The sequence below is a fragment of the Nipponia nippon genome, unplaced genomic scaffold (genome assembly GCF_047370975.1).
Source record: "Nipponia nippon isolate SJK-2023a ecotype South Korea unplaced genomic scaffold, ASM4737097v1 scaffold_8, whole genome shotgun sequence".
NCBI classification, from domain to species: domain Eukaryota; kingdom Metazoa; phylum Chordata; class Aves; order Pelecaniformes; family Threskiornithidae; genus Nipponia; species Nipponia nippon.
The window spans coordinates 1,415,151-1,434,837 of NW_028262402.1; the positions used below are offsets into that span (position 1 = coordinate 1,415,151).

At 42.4% G+C, this 19,687-nt stretch overlaps 1 protein-coding gene across 1 annotated transcript in view; it reads right to left on the minus strand.

The window, feature by feature from the left end:
- Window positions 1-46: 46 nt before the first annotated feature.
- SNX30 (sorting nexin family member 30) overlaps window positions 47-19,687 on the minus strand; it is a 51,657-nt gene continuing 32,016 nt past the window's right edge. The window contains exons 5-9 of the mRNA XM_087742475.1: window positions 18,581-18,776; window positions 17,734-17,933; window positions 12,253-12,339; window positions 7,208-7,360; window positions 47-5,334 (exon numbers count right to left, since the gene is read on the minus strand). Of these exons, the coding sequence (XP_087598601.1) occupies window positions 5,275-5,334; window positions 7,208-7,360; window positions 12,253-12,339; window positions 17,734-17,933; window positions 18,581-18,776 (696 nt within the window). The 3' untranslated portion in view covers window positions 47-5,274. The remainder of the gene's footprint in view (window positions 5,335-7,207; window positions 7,361-12,252; window positions 12,340-17,733; window positions 17,934-18,580; window positions 18,777-19,687) is intronic.

A 19,687-nucleotide genomic window follows, 5' to 3' on the forward strand; every position in this document is an offset into this window, starting at 1 on the left:
TCTAGGTAAAGGAGTCATCTTTTAATACATTTATTGGTCCATTCCATTAAATTAATTGAGGTAAACAAACAGTGCATTTTAAAAAAATGTACACACTAATAGAGAATTACAGTTTTACCTCAAAGTGTTTTTCTCCAATACTAGCTCCATAGTAAACAATGCACAAAGTATATTTATACAGAGATATATGAAAGGGTATAGAAACATGCCAGCACCAGAAGTCAAGACAACATTTCATAGCCTGCGAATTCGAACAAGAGCACAGATGCCAGATTTGGTCGAGTGCAGGAAACAAAAGCATCCTTCCCATTTTTACATTGTTTACTAGCTAATTCACACAGAGACAAATCTTTTCATAGCTTTTATTTTGTTTTTTAATGGTATGAACAGTGACTTTAGTTCCGGTGAGTGAGTTTACAGAGGTTGAAAGCTGAAGAGGTTGGGCAATGAGCCAGCACAGTTTTGGTCCCCAGTACTGACACCTTCAACAAGGAGAGGGATGAGATCCACCTCTGCTCACAGCCAGCTTGCCTTCACCTGCATGGCCCAACTCTCCAAACCTTCAGGAGAGACAGAAGGATGCAGGCACAGAGGAAAAGAGACCAAGGACGGTGCTGCTTTATTTTTATATACTGAAGACAAAAGCCCTTTGGCTGTTTGCTATTGTAAGACTGTCCCTCTGCAATCTGTCTCCTTGTGCAGTGGGAATGTGGCACTGGCTCCAACCTGCTGCCTGCTCTGAAGGTATGGATACATATCTCAGCAGCAGAGTTAAGGAAATGGTTTAGCTTCAAAGCATAGAGCACTGAGGCCTTCAAAGTAGAGTCTAGAACAGCGACTAGCCTTTAACGTTTTAGAATGCCACTTACATAAAGGCGATCTACTTATGCCTTTTTGGAAAGTGCATTATTTTCTGCACAAGTAGTGTGCCTTAGCCATGCAACCTTAAAACTTGCCCATTTCATTACTGAGTACTTGTACAAGTCAGATACCCCAGCAAGACTTCAAAGTGCTAAGCACAGAATTAAGCATTGCCATTTTATTCTGTAAAACTGGTTAAACAGCACTCCCAAAAAGTTTAAAATGCAACATTCACGCTGCCAGAAGGCAAGTTTATTCCTGTGATCCCCAGTTTTACTTTACAAAAAAAAAAAAAAAATCTGGCAAGTAATAGCAAGTTCCCTACATTAAAAAAAGACCCCATTTTCCCTATCTATTGGTTGTTGTAGTAAAAGTTAATATACCAAGGGAAAGACTGTCCTACCTTCAGAATTTAAGAAGGCTGAACATCTAAGGAGCTAGTTTAATCTATGCAATTTTGCTCAGTGGTTATAAGCACCAGAATTTTAAACAGTCTGCAACATTAATCATACTCAGTTAAATTGTGCAAGTTCTAACAAAAGCATGGCTCCTGTTAAAACACTGAACAGTCCCTGGTGGGCTGGGAGGGAATCCTTTTGTACCTTGACATCTGCAGGACCAACACCTGAAGCAATATGCATCAGAACAGGCTATGCAGAGCCACTGCTGCAAAGCTACCTCACAGTACCTCCACAGGACTGTGTCTCTGCCGCTCATGCTTTGCAGATATTTCTTTCTACCACTTACCCTACTACTCTATCCGTAGCACAAGGATAGCACAGTGTGACAAAAACCCAAACAGATTTCAGTGAAGAATCCATAGTTTATTCTTTGATACAACTCTCATGAGAAGGATTCGTGTCTTTAGGGCTACACCTATTACCTTTTCATTTTTCAATGGATACCTGAAAAAGCCATGATGTTTCAACATCTATGTTTATTGCAAGAGTCACAACCTGGTAAGGATACAGATGAACAATGCACACTTCATTACCGAGCATGAAACAAGATCTCAGTGCTTGCTTTATTGTGCTGGTGCCCATTCAGAGAGGAAACAAACATCCCAGAAATTACACAGAAGTAACCAGGACAGCAGCGAATTATGCATCCTCTAAGAGGGAACTTGGTCCGGCTATGGATTACAAGGAAAACTGGGCTAATTTAAGGACTGTTGAAGGATCCACATGCTACATAGGCTTATAGAAAGGGTGCAACTACTTTTGATGCCATTTTAGTGCGTGTGCAGAGGGTGACCTTAAGTGACTGAAGGCTCAAGAAGTTACTCAAAGATGAAGCTCCTGCACTACTCCTGCTTCCCTTTACCAACACTTTTTACTTTTCACACTTTGGGCCATCCAAAGGAGAGACTCCTATCCTGTACGCATTTCAGGATAACATGTCAGAGTTTCACCAACTGTTCAGATCTCAGCCTCGCACTAAGAACAGTTAAGTAAGTGCACTATTTACAAGTGTCACTTTACATCCTACAGGAGTTTCCTGCTATTCTGTAGTTCTCCCGTTAGGCACTGCTGCCCCAGACCTCACAGTCAGGATCTTCCACACACCTCACAGCCTCTCCCACAATTACCTTGTGATTTACAATAGCTCTTTATAAAGAGATTCCTCCATAGCCCATATGAGCTGAGAGACCCACCACTACACATCCTTCCTACACTGCAGCAATTCTTGCAGAGGACTCCTCTTTTGAATGTTAAGTTTTACTTCCCCTGTAGGGGCTTAAGAGGTTTTGGTTTTTCAGGCCATATAAGAAATCCTATTAGTGGCCAAAGCCTAAGATGCATGTTCCAATCTCTCCTCCAAATCAACGTGTGGGTGCCACAGAGCCACATACTCCAACAGAGAAGTGAAAAGCACGCCTGCCTTTTAACTGCTTAGCCAGAAAGGGATTTATCTGAAATCAAAACATGCTTTGGTTGAGGCCTAGTTTAAAAACTATGCTGCAGAATCAATGGCATCAAATTAAAGAAAATTTAAGCTGATCTTCAACAGCTCCAGCCTCAACAGTTACACGTTGATTTGAACTTCACGTACGACTCCCCACTGTCCGTTATGCTTCTGATGACCAGCTGTGATGTCAATTGCTAAATTCCCCAGAAGCAACACCCACTTCAGTTTGACATAAAACTAAGAGGGAACAGGACCTTAGTGTTGTAAGGCATCAGACAAAACCTACTCACCTGTAGGAAAAAAAACACCATCCTTTCTACTCATCTTGCACTATTTTTTGATAAGGTGAAGGGAAGACTGTCCAAATATTAGTTCAAATTACATTTTGCTTGATTCTCAGTGACGTTTCAGAGTCAACTACAAAATTCCACTTCCCACACAGGACCCAGCTCGAAAAAGCATGTTGATCTCTGCTTGTGAGAAATAGGGAAGACTGTAACCCTGAAGGTCAGACTGTTAAGTGTTATGCAACTGCTTACTTTAGAAGGGAAAAATTGAGGAAAACACTTGGTTACTTCTTCAAGATGACCCCCTTAAGCACTTCCCTTGCACAACAAGAGTAGTTCATCATTCTGGACCTAACAGGAATTAAAGCAGAGTTCTCATCTACACCAAATAAGTGTATATTGATAAACTGTGAGTTTAAACCGAAAAGCATAGTTTGTCTAGTTCCACAGAGCTGTCAATGGAGGATGAGTCAAAAAGGAAGACCTCTTAAAATGTCTTAAGCTTGACTTTTGCACTCAGAGAGCATCATCTCATTAGCCTGACAGCTACCACATTGTTGCAATAACTCATCTTGACAGTTGCTATAAAGCCACCAAGCTGAGTAGGGGAGCTTCAGGTATACTTGCTGTTTATGAAGGGATAAAGTCCAAACCAGACTGGTATCTGGTCGGTCATCACAGAAGAACACAGAAGTTGCACATACTCAATTAGCGCTCAGATTCTTCGCAAGACTGTTGCCTGAGATCAAGTAATCACTCAAGTTTAGCAGTAAGCGCCCAAAGTTATTTATTCCCCCAAATCCCAATATTACACTGATATTAACCCCAAGCCCCCTCACTTAGGATGGTTAAAAAGGATTTATCTGTATGCTGTTAAACCAAGACTCTGGGACCCTGGGAATCACGGCAGCATTCCTAAGGCCATTAACACCAAGCAGGCATTTACTTGAGGTTTGACTGCAAGAAAAAGGGAAAAAAGGGACTTGCAGAAGCAGTTATATTTCTGAAGGCCAATAAAAACTACTAAGAAAATAGATCTGTACCAAAAGTAGTCTTAAAAGACTTGCCATGTGGTTCAGTAGAGACAAGTATTAACACTATGTGTACCTAATGGGGTACCCATCTACCCCCACCGATCTGTTTAAGGCAAGTTTCACACACAACGATGCTTGATGTAAGCAAGCATTTGACACTTTTTGGCTTTTGGCTGCTGCAAAAAAACGTGGGGAGAGAAAGCAGAGTTCTGCCTTTACTACAGCAGGCACCTTAAGTGACCAAGCCCAAAGTGGCTCTAGTTCAGAGAAAAAAAAACCAACAAAACAACAACAAAAAACCACAACATTTAAAGCTTGGACCAAGAGAATTCTACCATGCAACTTCCAGAGCTAACTTTAGAAAAAATACACTGAAGACTCATACTTGCTTCCACCATTCCCATAAGCCTTGAAAGGCCGCTGTTCAACTCACTCCTGCAGCTAGGCTGATTTTGATCCCCAAGTCAGTCACAAGTACACTTCAGCCAACTGACATTACTTCATAATCACCAAGGTAAATAAAGATACTCAGTATGAACCAACAGCATGCCACACTCACAAAAACCACAGTTCATGCTTGCATCACAGGCTATCTGCAGGTGATGTTGGTATGTTCTGTCTAAGACCAACCCAACTCCCACATAGAAAAGTCTCCAGAAACCATTTTATCCAGAGGGAGCATATAGGTGGTAGCAAACCAGAAAATACTAATTTCCAGCCTTTCCCTGTCCATTGAAAAAAAGGAATAAGGATTGGTTAGGGAGTACTGTATCATAGGAATAAATTTTTTATTTTTTTTTAGCAAACAAAACAGAATGGTAATAAAGATGTCATTTGGCACCTTGCAGTAGAGTTTTATTTTCATCTTTTTAGTGTTCCACTCATTAGTTCCTTCCAGACTAGAGAGGTAAGTTTTATCAAGATCCCCATGCACTTCACTATGAACCCCCAATCACTCCATAGGATAAAGAAGGAACCATTCAAGATAACTCAAAAAGATGAAACATACCCCAGTTTAAACACAGAAAGTAAGGAAAAAAAATTTGAATAGTTATCAGAGTGTCTCTTCCAGCCTAAGTGCAGCTGGCATTTCAGTTAACTTGACAAAAGGAGTCCTTAATACAGTTCCAGTATGTCTAGTGGTACTGAGCACAGAAGTGCTAGACTGTCCATGAAGGTACTTCTTATTTGGTCTCTGGCTTGTCTTGCAATAGTGGTATAATTGATTCCCACGCCGTAAGGCACTGAAGAAAGAAACACAGATTTAAAAAATGGATTGTACATCAGTTCTTGTAACTTTTGGCCAACGCTTCCAGACCAACAGAATGCAAGTTCAAGAAAGGCTAGCCAGGTCTTTATAGATTATTACAGAAGAGGGAAAAAAAACCACAGAATCTCGAACAGCAAGAAAGCGTTCAGAAAGAATAGCTGCATTTTCCAAACCGAGAAAACAAAGCTTTCTACAGTCATCAACTGGCCCAAGCCATTAAAAATCATCAGAATACCCAGGATTTCCAAATATCAAGCTAGATTCTTCTAAACTGAAGAACGCCACAGCTTTCACCTAGGCAGACAAACTGTTTCTAGTAGAAATTTGTATCTTTGTGGTGTGACTGTGGGAGAGGGCTGATTTGGACACAGTATCAGTTATTACAGACTAGCTCCAGCAAACTTTCTTGAAAAACCCATGCATTTAGGGAAGGTAGTTCAGAAACACAGTGTACTCTGGTACACCTCTGGGACTTGACTCCAATACGTGATGAACTGGTAGTGCCTGGTATAGTAAAATAAAAGTGGAGTCTAGCTTCTGGGTTATTAGAAAGTCACTCCAGGCTTTGGAGTCATTTCCCCAGACACATACACTTACTCCAGTCCTTGTGCTGTGTATCGTTACTGTCTTTCAACCATGTACAGTCCAGAAATAAAACTGGACAAATACAGACTGTAGAATACAGGTTATTAAACACCGGGAATGGGCAAACTCATCACCAGCTCTGATATCCACAAGTCACTGTTGTCAAGCATCTTCCTTCTAACCTTGCTGACCGTACTGCAGGTGAATTGAGTATTTCTAGCTGTGTATCCTGAAGCGATTAGATGCTTTCCTACCAAAAACCTTCCTTGGTGTAGCTAAGAGCAAAACTAAGATGTACAGATTTAACTGTTAATTGCAGAGGCACTGCTGGGTGTTCAGGGGAGTCTTTAATACCCTCCCCTCCACAGCAGTCCTAGAAGAGAGAAGGGACCAGGGTGAAGGAAGTTTTGTGTGACTAGTTATGAATTACTGACAAGACAGGTATTGGAAGGAGCAAAGGAAGTGCATATTAATATTACGTGGAGAGGTAACGTAGCACAGGAAGAAGTTTGTAAAGTAGATGTGGAAAAAAGCAATAGGCAAGAAGATGAAGTATGTCACCATGCATAAAGCCTAATAGTGTTTAACATATCAACCACTGCACTGGGCAGCACTGTTCCAGCATGAAGGAAAACTAGATTGGCAGCATAAGCAGTTAAACGTCAAGGCCTTTTCACTTCAAAAAAATAATCTGACATTGAATCTCAGGTATACATGCACCAACTGAAAAAGGGCAGAGGCACCTGACTAGGTATTTCCAGGACTAGCACACACAGGACAGAACTATGCACAAGGGGACGGAGATTAGAATAATTTATGCATACCAGGTGTAATCTGTATATGGATCCATTGATGTACATTAACCCGTGTAGTTTGGTTCATAAAAGGCAGAATCAGATTTTTTTAGTCTGGTAATATTACTAGAACACGCAATTTTGGTCGTCTTCATCAGTATTACTGCTGCTCAGTAATTTGCTCAATTCAAGAATGCAAGACAGACAAGCATCCAGGATGAAATGCTGTTACAGGGCTGCCTTGCAGAAGACTGCTAGTCTCATGCAGATCACTTGAGCATGACCAGCAACTCAATAGATTACACTAAGCTGCTGACAAAGAGCAGCTTCCACAGCACTAGAGAACTGATTTAGATGTCCAAGATTCTTTTCTTCAAGACAGCATGAAGATTTCCTGAAGAATTATCACCACCTCAGAGGAAAATGAACTACTCATATTCCTGCCAGTGCTCCAGCAGTGCCACATACCTTCTCGTAGTACTGGATGTTTTTATCTGCCATCCCCATGAGTAGCTGCCTAAAGTCTTGTCTTTTGTTGTTCTGCCATCTCTCCATATCTGCTTTCAGGTCAGCATTGAAACATTCTACTCGGTCTTGACATTTCTCAACATCTGTGGGTACCTGCAGCAAAAGAAATGAAGACTGAAACTGTCACCGAGAGTGCTAGAATGCTGAATTAGCTCAAACCTCACTGAGCAAAGCTACAGAGGAAAGGGTAAGTTAACAGTCCAGTTAGTTACCTTGAATAAACTCAGTTATGGCTGCAGGGAGAAAAGCCCCAATTCTATATTAGTGAGGAGATGGGATTGCTTAATTTGTTCGCTGCTGTTTGAGGTTGTGTTTGCCCATCTCCATGCCAGATAGGGAGGCAGACTGAGGAAGAGCTTGCTAGAGCCACATGAAGAGGAAAACCATTTGGTGTAAGTGCTGGGTGCCTAGGCTCAGTTCCTAGTTCTCAAACTGAGCAGCTTGACTACAGCTCCAGAGCAAGCTTTCTCTCCTCCTCCCCATTTACAGTTGCACTAGGCATTTCCTGATTCACACTAGTGCGTATGAAACAACAAACATTTAGGTTTGTCCGAAGTGCCAGATAAGAGACCTCAGTGTTATCTCTCAACCGCAGCATACAAACAGCAGTGAGCAGCTATGGCTGCAGAATACAATTCCTAAGCCTCTAGCTTCCACTTTTAACCTTACAGGCTGCTTGAAAAAAAATCTAAGTGCAAAGCACGGATGATCATCACTGTGGATTGGCTCATGGGCCTTTGGGCTCAACACTGGACACATAATCACACATAAGCAATGGGAGAAATCCTGAAGGACAGCCTATTGCAAGCCTAGGCAGAGATTTAAATGGATTATGACAGTAGTCACCAGCCCAAGGTAGATGCACTTTAGGCCAAATAAGTTGGTGTTCTTTGCTTATATAACTAATATCATGTATACCACCAGGCAACTACAGGAACAACTTACAAATGTTTCTTCAAGCAGCAAAGCCATTAACACCTTTCTCTCCCTTCTTGTACTGCATGGTCCACACAGATGGGAAGCCTGTAAGGACATGCAGACCAAGCCCATGACCTCAGAAGAGGAAAGCCCTGAGGTCTAGCACCAATGCGAGAAGTGAACTTCTGCTCTAGAAGCTGTGGCTTGCACAAAGGCAAAAGGTAGAACGTAGAACATTTGCAGAAGCCTGTAGTGGCTCCTCTCACACTTGATACTTCCAGGAAATTCCCTTTCTCTTTGAGGGGCACAAAGGAAGAGAGTGAACAGACTGTGTAAGACGCTTTTCATCAGTAGCAATATAGGAAGTTAGAGGTATGCTACCACCTTGCAGTTTGGCAAGGTACACGATTTAGGCAGAAACATATCAACTCTTGTTCTTCTCCAGGATGCGGATTAGGGCTGAGCACTGAAGTATTAGATCGACTAATACTCAGAGAAGGTCCTACATCCTTCACATGTTCTCGGATAAAGCTGTTTGGAACACAGGAAGCACCTCCCTCATACTCATGGGATTTGAGTACCCCTTTATTCACACAACTGGATTTACACTACAGGCAGCTTGGGGGTTCAGTAGCTACACATTTCCCCCACCCTCTCAGAGCATTATACTTCTGCTCCAGACAAAGATCTCTCATAAGCTTCAGACAAGAACTACGAAGCCAGTTGCTGGAAGGTTTGGAAGATGCTCCCCTCAAGGCAAGTATGCCTTGCGTCATATTTACTCTGCTATCTTAACGGTAAAGGCTAGGCTATCAAGAGAAAGAGTCATGAAGTCTGGAAGCAAAACCGCGTAAGATTTCCCAATCCAATTAAGTTAGTTTCTAAGCACTCACCAGCTTCCTGCTGCTTCTGCCAGGATCTGAAACCACAATGAAGCTATGAAAAAAAAAAAATAAAAATGATCTGTTCCTTCTCGCAGCCAGTTCTCCTGCAGGACAGGCTGAGAGGGCTGTACGAGTTCAGAGCTACAGGGACAACCCTGTGGTCACCAAATGGATCATGTATGCTCTAATTAAGGAACAACAGCAATGAACTCCGGCTAAGTTTCCACAGGCATCACGAAAGCAGTGCCTGCACACACACCAGTCCTGTTCAGGAGTGTAAATACCTTTCCTTCCAAAACTGCAGCTTCCCAGAAGACAAGTTGCAACTCAGTAGCTGATACAAAATTTTAAGTTAATTAACAGCTTTTAAGCACCTATATCTAGTGCAACATTAGTGAAGAGAGAGGTTATAGTTCTAACATAAAATTTGTACATGAGTTGAAACATCAATGCTGATGCTTTTATCTCCTTTTACCAGTGGAGATATTAAATATTAGCTAGCAACTAGGAACTGAGAAGAAAGAAGATTGGACTTTGGGGGAAGTTGCTACTTTCTTACTGATGGCTGCTCTCAACTACTTGAATAGCTCAAAAAAACCCAAAAAAACCCCAACCAAATCCAAAACCAAGTGACAACTGGCTCAAACTCCAATATGCTCTAGAAGGGCCCATCACGATTTCAGTGAGTCAATTTAATCTGAGAACAGATGTATATGCAGGCAGGACCTGGGCATAAAATTGTATATTCAGGAGTCTGGTCACCTCATTATATGATATGAAGTTCTGCACCTATATCTATTCCTCTTCACATAATTCTTGAAGGGACCGGGGTCTAAGTATGCCTCTAGAATTTAGCGTGGTCAAGTACAGATGGCATTGCTTGCAGCACAAGCATGTCTACTTTTTTAGCATGTCCACTTTTTTAGAACTCCTCTGCAGCATCATTACCAAGTAATAAATGGCACAATGAATCCCACATTTATTGGGCGACTAATATCTGTATACAATATTCCTACCTTCCTAGTTCCCTGGAGACATATACTGTTAGAAGCCTTCCCCCCCCCCCCCGTAAATACATATGGTCACCTTCAAGTTCTGCACTGCCATATTTACTGTTCCCAAAGACCACCACACTGCAAAGCCTTCAGGCAGATGGAATAAGTTAGGTCATCAGAGGTAGACTTCATCTCACCAAAAGGAAACAATGCCTGCCCTTCACTACTTTGGTTGGATTACTGCAAAACCAGCTCCAGCGTGGGTCAGAAATGGGTAAGAAGCACTTCACCACTGTCCTTGTTAGAAACAGAAAGGCTGCAGACTCCACACTAATAGTGTTACGCTAGTGTTAAAAAACACCACACACACACTCCGCTTTTGGTGTAAACTTCAGCATTCTGAGCAGTATTTGCTGACAGACATTTACAATAGCCCTACAAGCCTTCTGTGTTTATAAGCCACTGAGTTCTAAGCTGATCATCTCAATGCGAGAACAACCTAATGACACCAATGGAGCTGTGTGAAGCCCATCTGATTATGTGTACAGCGAGTCCCAGAATGCTCTCCAGTGGAAGATTAACAAGTAATGATAGGCCCTTATTTTGTGACCCAAAAGTAGGTCATTTTTCCCTTAAGGTTTTTGGTTTTGTTGTTTTGGTTTTCTTTTTTTTAACATAATTTCTGCCAAATCAGTTAAATGTGCCAAAAGGAACAGAAATGCTGTTCACTGCGTAACCCAGCTCATGATCCTCTGTCTGCTTTTAGTTTCCAGCAAGTCATAACCAGGAGACCTCACTGAATATAAGATGTGCTGCTAGCCACAGCTCTGAGCTACCAGCTCTTACAGACAAGGACATGCCCTCCAGGTGGAAAGGATCTGAAAAATGTGAGCTAGTATTTTATGAACATGCACGGAGTTCTATCAGTTTGCTCAACTTCGTCTTGTAAATGACACAAAAGACTCATGTTAGGAAAAAAGGTACAAGGAGTTGCCAAAAGATATGCTTATACTCTGGAGAGGAGACATAAGTATTCAAAAAATTCTTAAGACAGCTATTTAAGTGCTGTGCTTTACACAATAATCCCACTGAGAGGTGAGACGCAAAAGCTTTTTAGTAGGTGAGAGATTAGCAAAGTTCAGCAGTTCCACTGCATCAAGGTCTTGATAGAGTCAACTGCCTAAAAACCTCAATTGGCTTGCTGGATATGCTAAATTTAGTTCCCTCTATCCTACACCCAACTTGTTACAATACATGCTTATACAAAGCTGCCCTGAGGAATTAAGAGTACATACCACACTAGCCAGCAGTGGGGCAGGCAAAAGACCAAAATACAAGAGCACCACAAGATACCTAAGACACCACTATTTGTAGAGCCCGCGACAGACACCAGACCAGAAAAATACCAGTTTGCGTTTCTATGCTCTGTCCTCTTCAGCTTCTTAAAGACATTATGTGAACCTCCCGTCAGAATATTGTACACTAGTCCTAATACTGGAAAGTCATCCATTACTAATTAACACAAAGAGGAAGGGGAACCAAAAAACCCCAAGCAGAGGAAGGGAACAAAACCTGTTGTCATTGTTGGTTAAAGTTGCAAGGATTTAAGGTAGGGCTTTTGCACATTGCTTCATGCAGAAAGCAGGTGGCAGCACAAGCACGCCCGTTTACAGCTCTGCTCTGCATGAAGCCCAGCCAAAACCTGTCTCCCAGTGACATCTGCTGTGTCTGTTCAGCATCACACAGGAAGACCTCCGTAGCAGAAGGGGCAAAACATAGTCTTCCACAGTCAAAAGAGGTATCCTACAATACAGTTCAGCAGTGCCAGGGCTAGGACTGTTAACTCAGCTAGCTGACATACTGCTAAATCACCAGGGACTGTTCTACCACTGCTTCAGTCCCTGCCACTAAACATTCCAACTGATTGCTGGATGTTGTTCGAGTGTTACACAGGTCAGAGCCATCCTGCTCTGAATGGTGGGAGATCAGTAGCACAGAAGTTGCCAGACAGGTTATATATGTTCATACCTAGCTCTTTATTTCACACCAGCTTGCCAAAAAAACTTCTGTTCTGCAAGAAATTCCTTATACTGCAAAGAAGCTGTCAGACCCAGACAGAGCAAGTTCTGTTTCTCCGTTCTTCTCAGGTAGTGCAAGCTGGTTTTGTAGAGTAGTTTTAAGTGCTAACCTTTGGACGGTCTTCTTTTTTCAAGGCTACTGCTTCCAGTTTTGCTTCATACTCCGCTTGAACTTGGTCTCTCTTCTTCAACACGTTCTATGGGCAATAGAAAAGACAGATGTGACAGGAACCCTCTTGTTCCTTCCCTCCCCAGCCTGCAAAAAACTGCAAATGATACAGCTTAAGTGCTAATTCAGTCTGAAGTCAGATTTTCCAACTTACTTGGTCCTATTTTACAGTATTTAGGGAGTAGCTTTTACAAACAAAGACCACTTGCTCTGCAGCAGCTGGCAGGGTCAGATAAAATTCAACTTTTGGACAAGCAAGAGGCATGCAAGATAAACGCTGTCATGCAACCATGAATATAACCCTGATTAAGTAAATCCAATTCATCAGTTGACCTATTATTAGCATGAAAAGGATATACACAAAAGCATCATAGTTGTCAAGGACTAGTGCAAAGCTTCTGATATCCTCAAGCAGCAGGCAGACAACAGTGTGGGCTAACAGACAGGAAGGCCACCACAGAAGGTATTTCATCCCCCTTTTCACTTGCAAAGACTCCTCAAAATCCTCTATAGCAATCTGTTAAATTCTCGTGTTAGAACAAAAGTAAGCTTTGCTTTTAGATCAGTTTGGGGGGTCTGGTTGGTGGTTTAATAAAAAAAATTAAAACTTTGAACTGCACAATTTAAGTGAAAAGCATTGAACTATCTGAGTGAGTTTCACAAGCAGTAAACATTTTACTGACAGAGTATTCTCAGAATAGAGAGCAAAAGATGCTATCCTTGTCTTGCACTACATCCACAAGCCAAGATCTCTCCACTAAGGTGATACACAATTTAAAAACAACCACAGAAGTTAGTCTTTTTAAGAATATACCTTAAAAATAAGCAGTTCTGGGTCTGCAAGAGTGGGCAACTTACTTCTTCAGTCTTCACAAGGAAACAACTAGTAATTTTTTGTAACTCAGTTGATGCAAAGTTATTATTAAAAATGCTAAGCGGGAAGTCAGCCAACACTCACTGCTGAGGCACCTGTAAATTTGAACTTCTCTTGCAGCCAGCTTGGCCAGTTCATGCTTCACCTTTTCCCTTCTGCCACCCAGAAGGAATTACCCCATTAGGACAAAAGGGGGTAACTAGTCATTTTAACAGTTTCAGACAAGGCTAGCAGAGCAGGACTAGTCATGTGCACTGCTACCTACAGAAATAGCTGTTTAAAAGAGTACTTCTCAGAGCTCTAAGAGCCAGTCTAGGCAAGATCTATTTCCTAATTAAAGATGTACAAACCCTGTATCTACTAATCATCATCTTCCCCCTCCTCCCTCTTAAGCCAAGGGAAAATCACCAGAGCAGTTACTCTAGAGCAGAGATAGGAGATGCTGCAATCAATATTCTTACAAACCTCAGTCCATGATAAATGGGAATGGCACCCCATCCACAAAGTTGCTATTAGTTTAGGCAAAAAAAGGGGGGCAAAACTGAAAAATTCACTTTGAACAGCTTAACCCTCCCTTTTGTCCCCACAGGGATGCAAGCAAGCATGCCATTGGTCGTGTTTGCTTGAAAAACCACAACATTCCCGTTCCTTCTGGAATCCAAGCAACTATGTGGAATAGCCCTTAAGTGACTGAGGTTACCAATACAACAAAAGCCAGACAGATTTAACAGGTATTTCTACTTTGTATTGCCTCTTGAACCTCAGTCAACTGAGATTTCTTCTCAGAAAAACAACTGCCTCCAGCAATTGCATTCAGCCTTTAGGAGCCTGGAGTTAGTGCCAGTAAGCTGGGGCTGAACCAGGAGTAGCCAATGATTAACAGGTATCAGCAGACTAGATTCAAAGGGCAGGTGTCTTATTTCTCCTTAAGTGCTCAAGTCCATCTGCTGTGGACCATTAACAATATGCTTCTGAATACAGCTTTAAGTATCCTAATGGCTGACTCATAAGTGATGAGAAAAATATTGCCTTCCCTTTCACTTCTCCCATATGTGAAAGTGTTTCCTCTGGCACCTCCAGGCAATCTCTTCTCAGTTGCAGATCAATGCATTAATGCTTCAGCAGCTCCTCCAAAAAACTCTGTACCAAATATCCTCAGACATACCCCAGCCCATGCAACACTGCTGCTAGTTAGGGCCTCACTTAGAGACATAAAAACTTTTAAAATAAAAATAATTTTTAAAAATTTAAAAAAAGTTGGAAGAAACCAACACCAAACAGAAAAAAAAAAAAATCACACACCACATTTCAGCTATTTGGGGACAGAACTAAACCACTCATCCCTGTACAAGGAAGACATAGCTTGCTTTCACTAGGCAGGTCCTTCTCCATTTTGTATTTAGTTGAAACATTTCACCTTGGCCACTATCTCTGAAGGAGCTTCAGGAGTTTGCCATTGGCCTCCTTTCTCAAATTGCAATCCTACGCCATTTGCACACCACACAGCTTCCTACTACGACTAGACCTCACAAAAGGATCCTTATTTACTGCACGCCTTTAGAAATACAGTTAGCTATTCATGTGGTGCTTGCTTTCAACATGCATTAAAAGTAATGTCCAAGCATACAGCTGGGGATCACATCATCCGATAAGCCTTTCTAGCAGCGCTAAGCATACAGAGTTCATGTAACATTTTAATATCAGCACTGAATTATGTAGAGCAGAGTTCATCCTCTACACTTGCCTCCCTGAGGAACACCAGCGTACCGCAAAAAATGTGGTACCACACATCTGCTGACAAGGGCCTCGCTGCACCAGGATTTGAGATGCTGCCTGGGCATCTCATACATGGCTTGTGTTTTAGAAAAAGTCTCTTCTAGACACTACCAGCACACATTTTAACTCAAGCCCACAGTGCCAGCCTCTCCCCACTTCTGCATATCTTTCAAATGAACCCAGAGACAGGGCTTCCCTGGAGTCAGCCAATATTTGTTTCAACCAGAACTACTGGGCTTTGCCTCCATATGTGCATTTTCCTCAGAGCTGCTCCCCCGCCAGGTACAACCACGCTCTTGAAGACACTAAGGTGAACACTGACCTCTAAAACAGGGAAGATAACCTGGCAGTTCTTACTCTGAGGGACATTCACGCAGCTAGAGACTGCTCTACAACTCAAGTTCCCATTCTTAAACCTGGGGTGCTGTGTACAACAGAGAAAGCTGTCAAGGTTGCACTGCACTCCTAGTACCTAAAGACTTACCTTCCAGCAAGCACCCTGTCCAAAAACTGTGCTCTGAAAGACCAAAACAGACTTTAATTTCACAAGCAGGCCTCACAGCAGCTAATGAATAGGACTGCACTGCCAGTGGACAGCCCTTTCAGCAGAAAGCCGCCTGCACTCCAAGAGTAGCCTCCTTTACAGTTACTTACTCGGTTTTATGGAGTCTGGGAAGACAGTTCTGTAGCTGCTTACTGCAGAAATAGCAACAGCCTGATATTTTTTAGCATAAGAAAACTGCACTTGGTGTGACCTGACAGATTTCAGTTTGGGTATTTGGGAGAGAAGGAAAATAGGAACAGTCTGCCTTGGCTAGCAATAGTTTTCATTCTTGATTTTCAGACAGAGTAAATCTAATGAGATGCCCAAACTGGACACTAAGCAGTTAATAGCAAATAAGGATTATGCTGCTATTTTGCAAGTGTGGTTTCTAGATCCAACCAGTTCCAAAGCACCAACACAATGAGTATGCTCAGTCCATTACCAAAGAATAACCGACAGGAAGAGTGAATCCCTTAGGGCACTAGAACATCAAGTCAACGTCTAAAAATTAAGCTAAAAAGCAAGGGTTTCTTCAGCTGAAGAGGTACTTCAGGCAGTTAAACAGCACTTACCACAGGCAGAACGGCATTAAAGAATTGCAGCTAGGCTACCTGTTGGCTTAGAGACAGCCCCATTCTAAAAGGACTCTTGTCAGATGATGGCAAAGACACTAAGTGCAGTCTCCAAGCCAACAGGTAGTTCAGTTACAAGTCTTTTAATGCCGCTCTGCCTGTGGTAAGTGCTGTTTAACTGCCTGAAGTACCTCTCCAGCTGAAGAAACCCTTGCTTTCTAGCTTAAAAAAGTTTTCCCCCGCTACATTTGTGAAAAGCGCATCTCACAACTCAGCTTGCCACTTCAGATGCCACCTCCAGTAGGCTGTGGCATTTGTAGCATCAAAAGCCACATATTCTGGGCTAAAAGCTTTAACTACTAGCCTCATGCTCTGTTTATTTATAAGTACGCACACACACCCCTTTCTACAGAATAAGGATAAGTCTGAACACCCTGAGTCAAGGCTTCCAGCTACAGCTCAGGGTGTTCCAGCAATAGTTGGGTGCTAATAGTCCTGTAAAGAAAACATACCTCGTTTATGCTGGGGTCAATACCATGACTACAAAAGCAAAGAGTATACTCCGGGAAATAGTGCAAAGCCTCCTGCAAGAATACTTCAGCCAGGCAAGACAGGAATCATACAACTAGCCATCTGAAGCTGGGAAAAGAAATCTGCAAGTAAGTGTTTCAATTCTCAGTTTGAGAAGCACAGGATGACTAAGATTAAGATGGAGAAGGACTACCACGTTCAGACTGTAGGTTCACAACAGGCTATTAGATCTCTAAAGGAGTGCATACCATAGCCTTGTAACAGTTGTTCCAAGTGGAGAGTCCTCAGAAGGAATTTGTCTGTTAGTACTCTACAGAGGGACTCCTAATACATACTCTACCAGAGGCATGTGGTGAAAAGCTCTAACAGCCGAACTAGAGTCCTTGGTTTTGGATTTCAGTGCCGTTAACTCAGTAATTCTTTTCCCCATGCAATGGGATTGACTACCAATGCTCCTTAACTTCAAGAGAATAAAAACTGCATTGAAGTACCTTTTATTACTTCCACCTAAGCAGTAAGAAATCAAGTTCTTACAGAGATTAAGAGTCACAGAACATTTTTAAGCAGTTATGCAGAACTTAACAGAACTTTACAACAGACATGTCCTGCCTAGGGTATGGGGATGAGAGAAGCAGCAGTGCCTGTCATTTGGACACATGGTTCTAAAAGGAGCCACCCAACCCTGCTCCATACAAGTGACACAAGCTGCTAATGCTACCTTTTCTGCAGTGCCAGACACTGACCCAGTAGTGAATAGCTGAGCCACGACTAACTTTCTAACAATTCGAAGAGAAGATTCTAGGCAGCCACTGGATGTCTCCTATAATGTACCACCTGCCACTCCAACGAAGGAGCAACTCTTCAACACTTTGCGTGCACCCTAGCATTACTGACCTTAGCTTGACTGAATAGCAGAGCAGATAGATAATGCTACCCATGCAGTACCCTGCTACTAAACATACCTGGTTTTGTTTTGATTATGAAAACATTCTCCTACTTAATGTATTACTCACTTCCCTACTTTTCCCACCACCAACCTTCTCACTGTTAGAAAGAATGAACTCGCTGATATATCATTCCATGCAAACACAATGACAGCGTCTTCTGCCACAGGGCTCTCTTTACCTTCATTGACTCCGAGTACAATATATATTCCCTAAGCACAGGCAGAAAGTCTTCTGTCATATCTTCACTGAGTTCTTCAAGAGCTGTGCAGCAGTTCCCAATACAGGCAGACACCCCTTCCAGTGGCTCTGACAGCTCAACCTCCAGCCCTCCCCAGGTTGAATAAACAGGTCCGTATTCTCGTAGTTCCACCAAGTATTCTGCAAGAGGCAGATGGAAAAGTAGATTAACAGAGTAAGAGTGAGGCACAAGGATCTGCAAACACTCACGCCAAACAGGAGAAACTACGTACCAAGCTTGGCAAACATTAACTCCCCCCGGAGTCTTGTGTTGCATTAGCGTCTTAACAGACAGAGTTCTATGGCTGCACGGGTGACAGGTCCAAGCTGCCTCCTTCTTAACTGACCATTCCTACAAGCTTTCAGTACGAAGACACTTGCATCTGTGCAGTAGCCACAGTCTTTTTTTTAAACACACGTAAAACTTGGTTCTACTAAGACAGGTCTGTAAAGGTTATCTTCGTCTAGGAATTCCATCTGTACTCCTCCAGATGGAATCTACAGGTTTTTCTCCCCCAAAAGCCTTTCCAAAAATAACGCTAGTAAGACAGTATGTTGGTATAATAACAAGAGCGACTTTAAAAAAATATTTGGAGAGTTGAGCTAAGATAAGTTACTGTGTTGGGCTTCAGGCCTGTTTTAAATCTGCAAGAGGCATTACATTTTGCTCTGTGTGTGGCTCATTACAGGCCAGAATCATTGACACAAGTTGTCTTGGTCACGCCATCAACCAGAACAAGATACAGAGCACTCAGACTGAAGTATGGTAGAGCACCTTGCATTCTTACCCAACTGTTCCTTGATAATCCGTTGTGCTATTCTGTCAATGGTACCAAGCTTTAGAGAGAATGTGTCTAGATACTCCCCGATGGCTGCAAACTCCAGTGGCCGACTTCTTAATTTGTAGCCTCCTGTGACGTATTTGACAGACTCCCCCATCTTTGACAGCAGTGCCATTCCTTGTCTTTTGTAGGCATTAAGATCCTAAAAGGTTAAAAAAGAAAAAACAGCAGTTTAGAAATATTTCACTTGCATGTTGGAAGATTAATACAGTGAAGGATACTTTCCAGTCAAGATCAAATCTTGTGAAGGCACGAGATTACACGTGACATGTAGCTTCGGAGAAAACCTCACTTTCTACAAGCTGTACAGCTGAGCAGTTTCGAGACTTCCTCTAGATGGAGATAAGCTATCCAGGAGAACGGCATGAAGTACATTATAAATGAGTAAGTGGTCCACGTTTGCACATGGCCAGACTTTCCCACGTTCCTGTACTGTCACCAAGGAAGTAGTGATATTAACAGCCGTGTTTCCACCAATACTGTTCATGACATTCATCCACACATACTTTTAAGTCATAGCCCACAATACCAGTATTATGCAAACGCACAAGCTGCCTCTTGTGACCTAGTACCGAGCTACATTTTGCATACCTGTTTGGTCAGCAGCCTCCTCACACCAGTTGTGTGGTCAGATAGGAGGCAGGGGAAGACTGTACACAGAAAAAGCACAGCATGGGGAGACTTAGCACAGCTTCTCTGCGAGACAGGCTGCAGCTCCGGCTGGGTCAGATGTAGCCATGCTGCCTGTGCAGAAAGCTCAAACTTCCTTGCCAACACTTTACAGACAACCTATGTTAACAAGGTTGTTTACCTACAATCTTCAGGGGATTTCACCTTGACAGCACATCAGAAAAAAATGGTTTTAGTTAGCCAAAATGCCGTCCGTTTCACATTTTACTCCTTCCAGGAGGAGTCACTATTCAACACCTCAAAACAGGCTTAAGAGGTATAAGGAGGTTATCCTATGCAGCCTGAGGAAGAGATGTTTTCAAACCAAGTAAACCTATAGAGGTCAAGAAACAAGACATGGTATTACAGACTAGACTAAAAGCT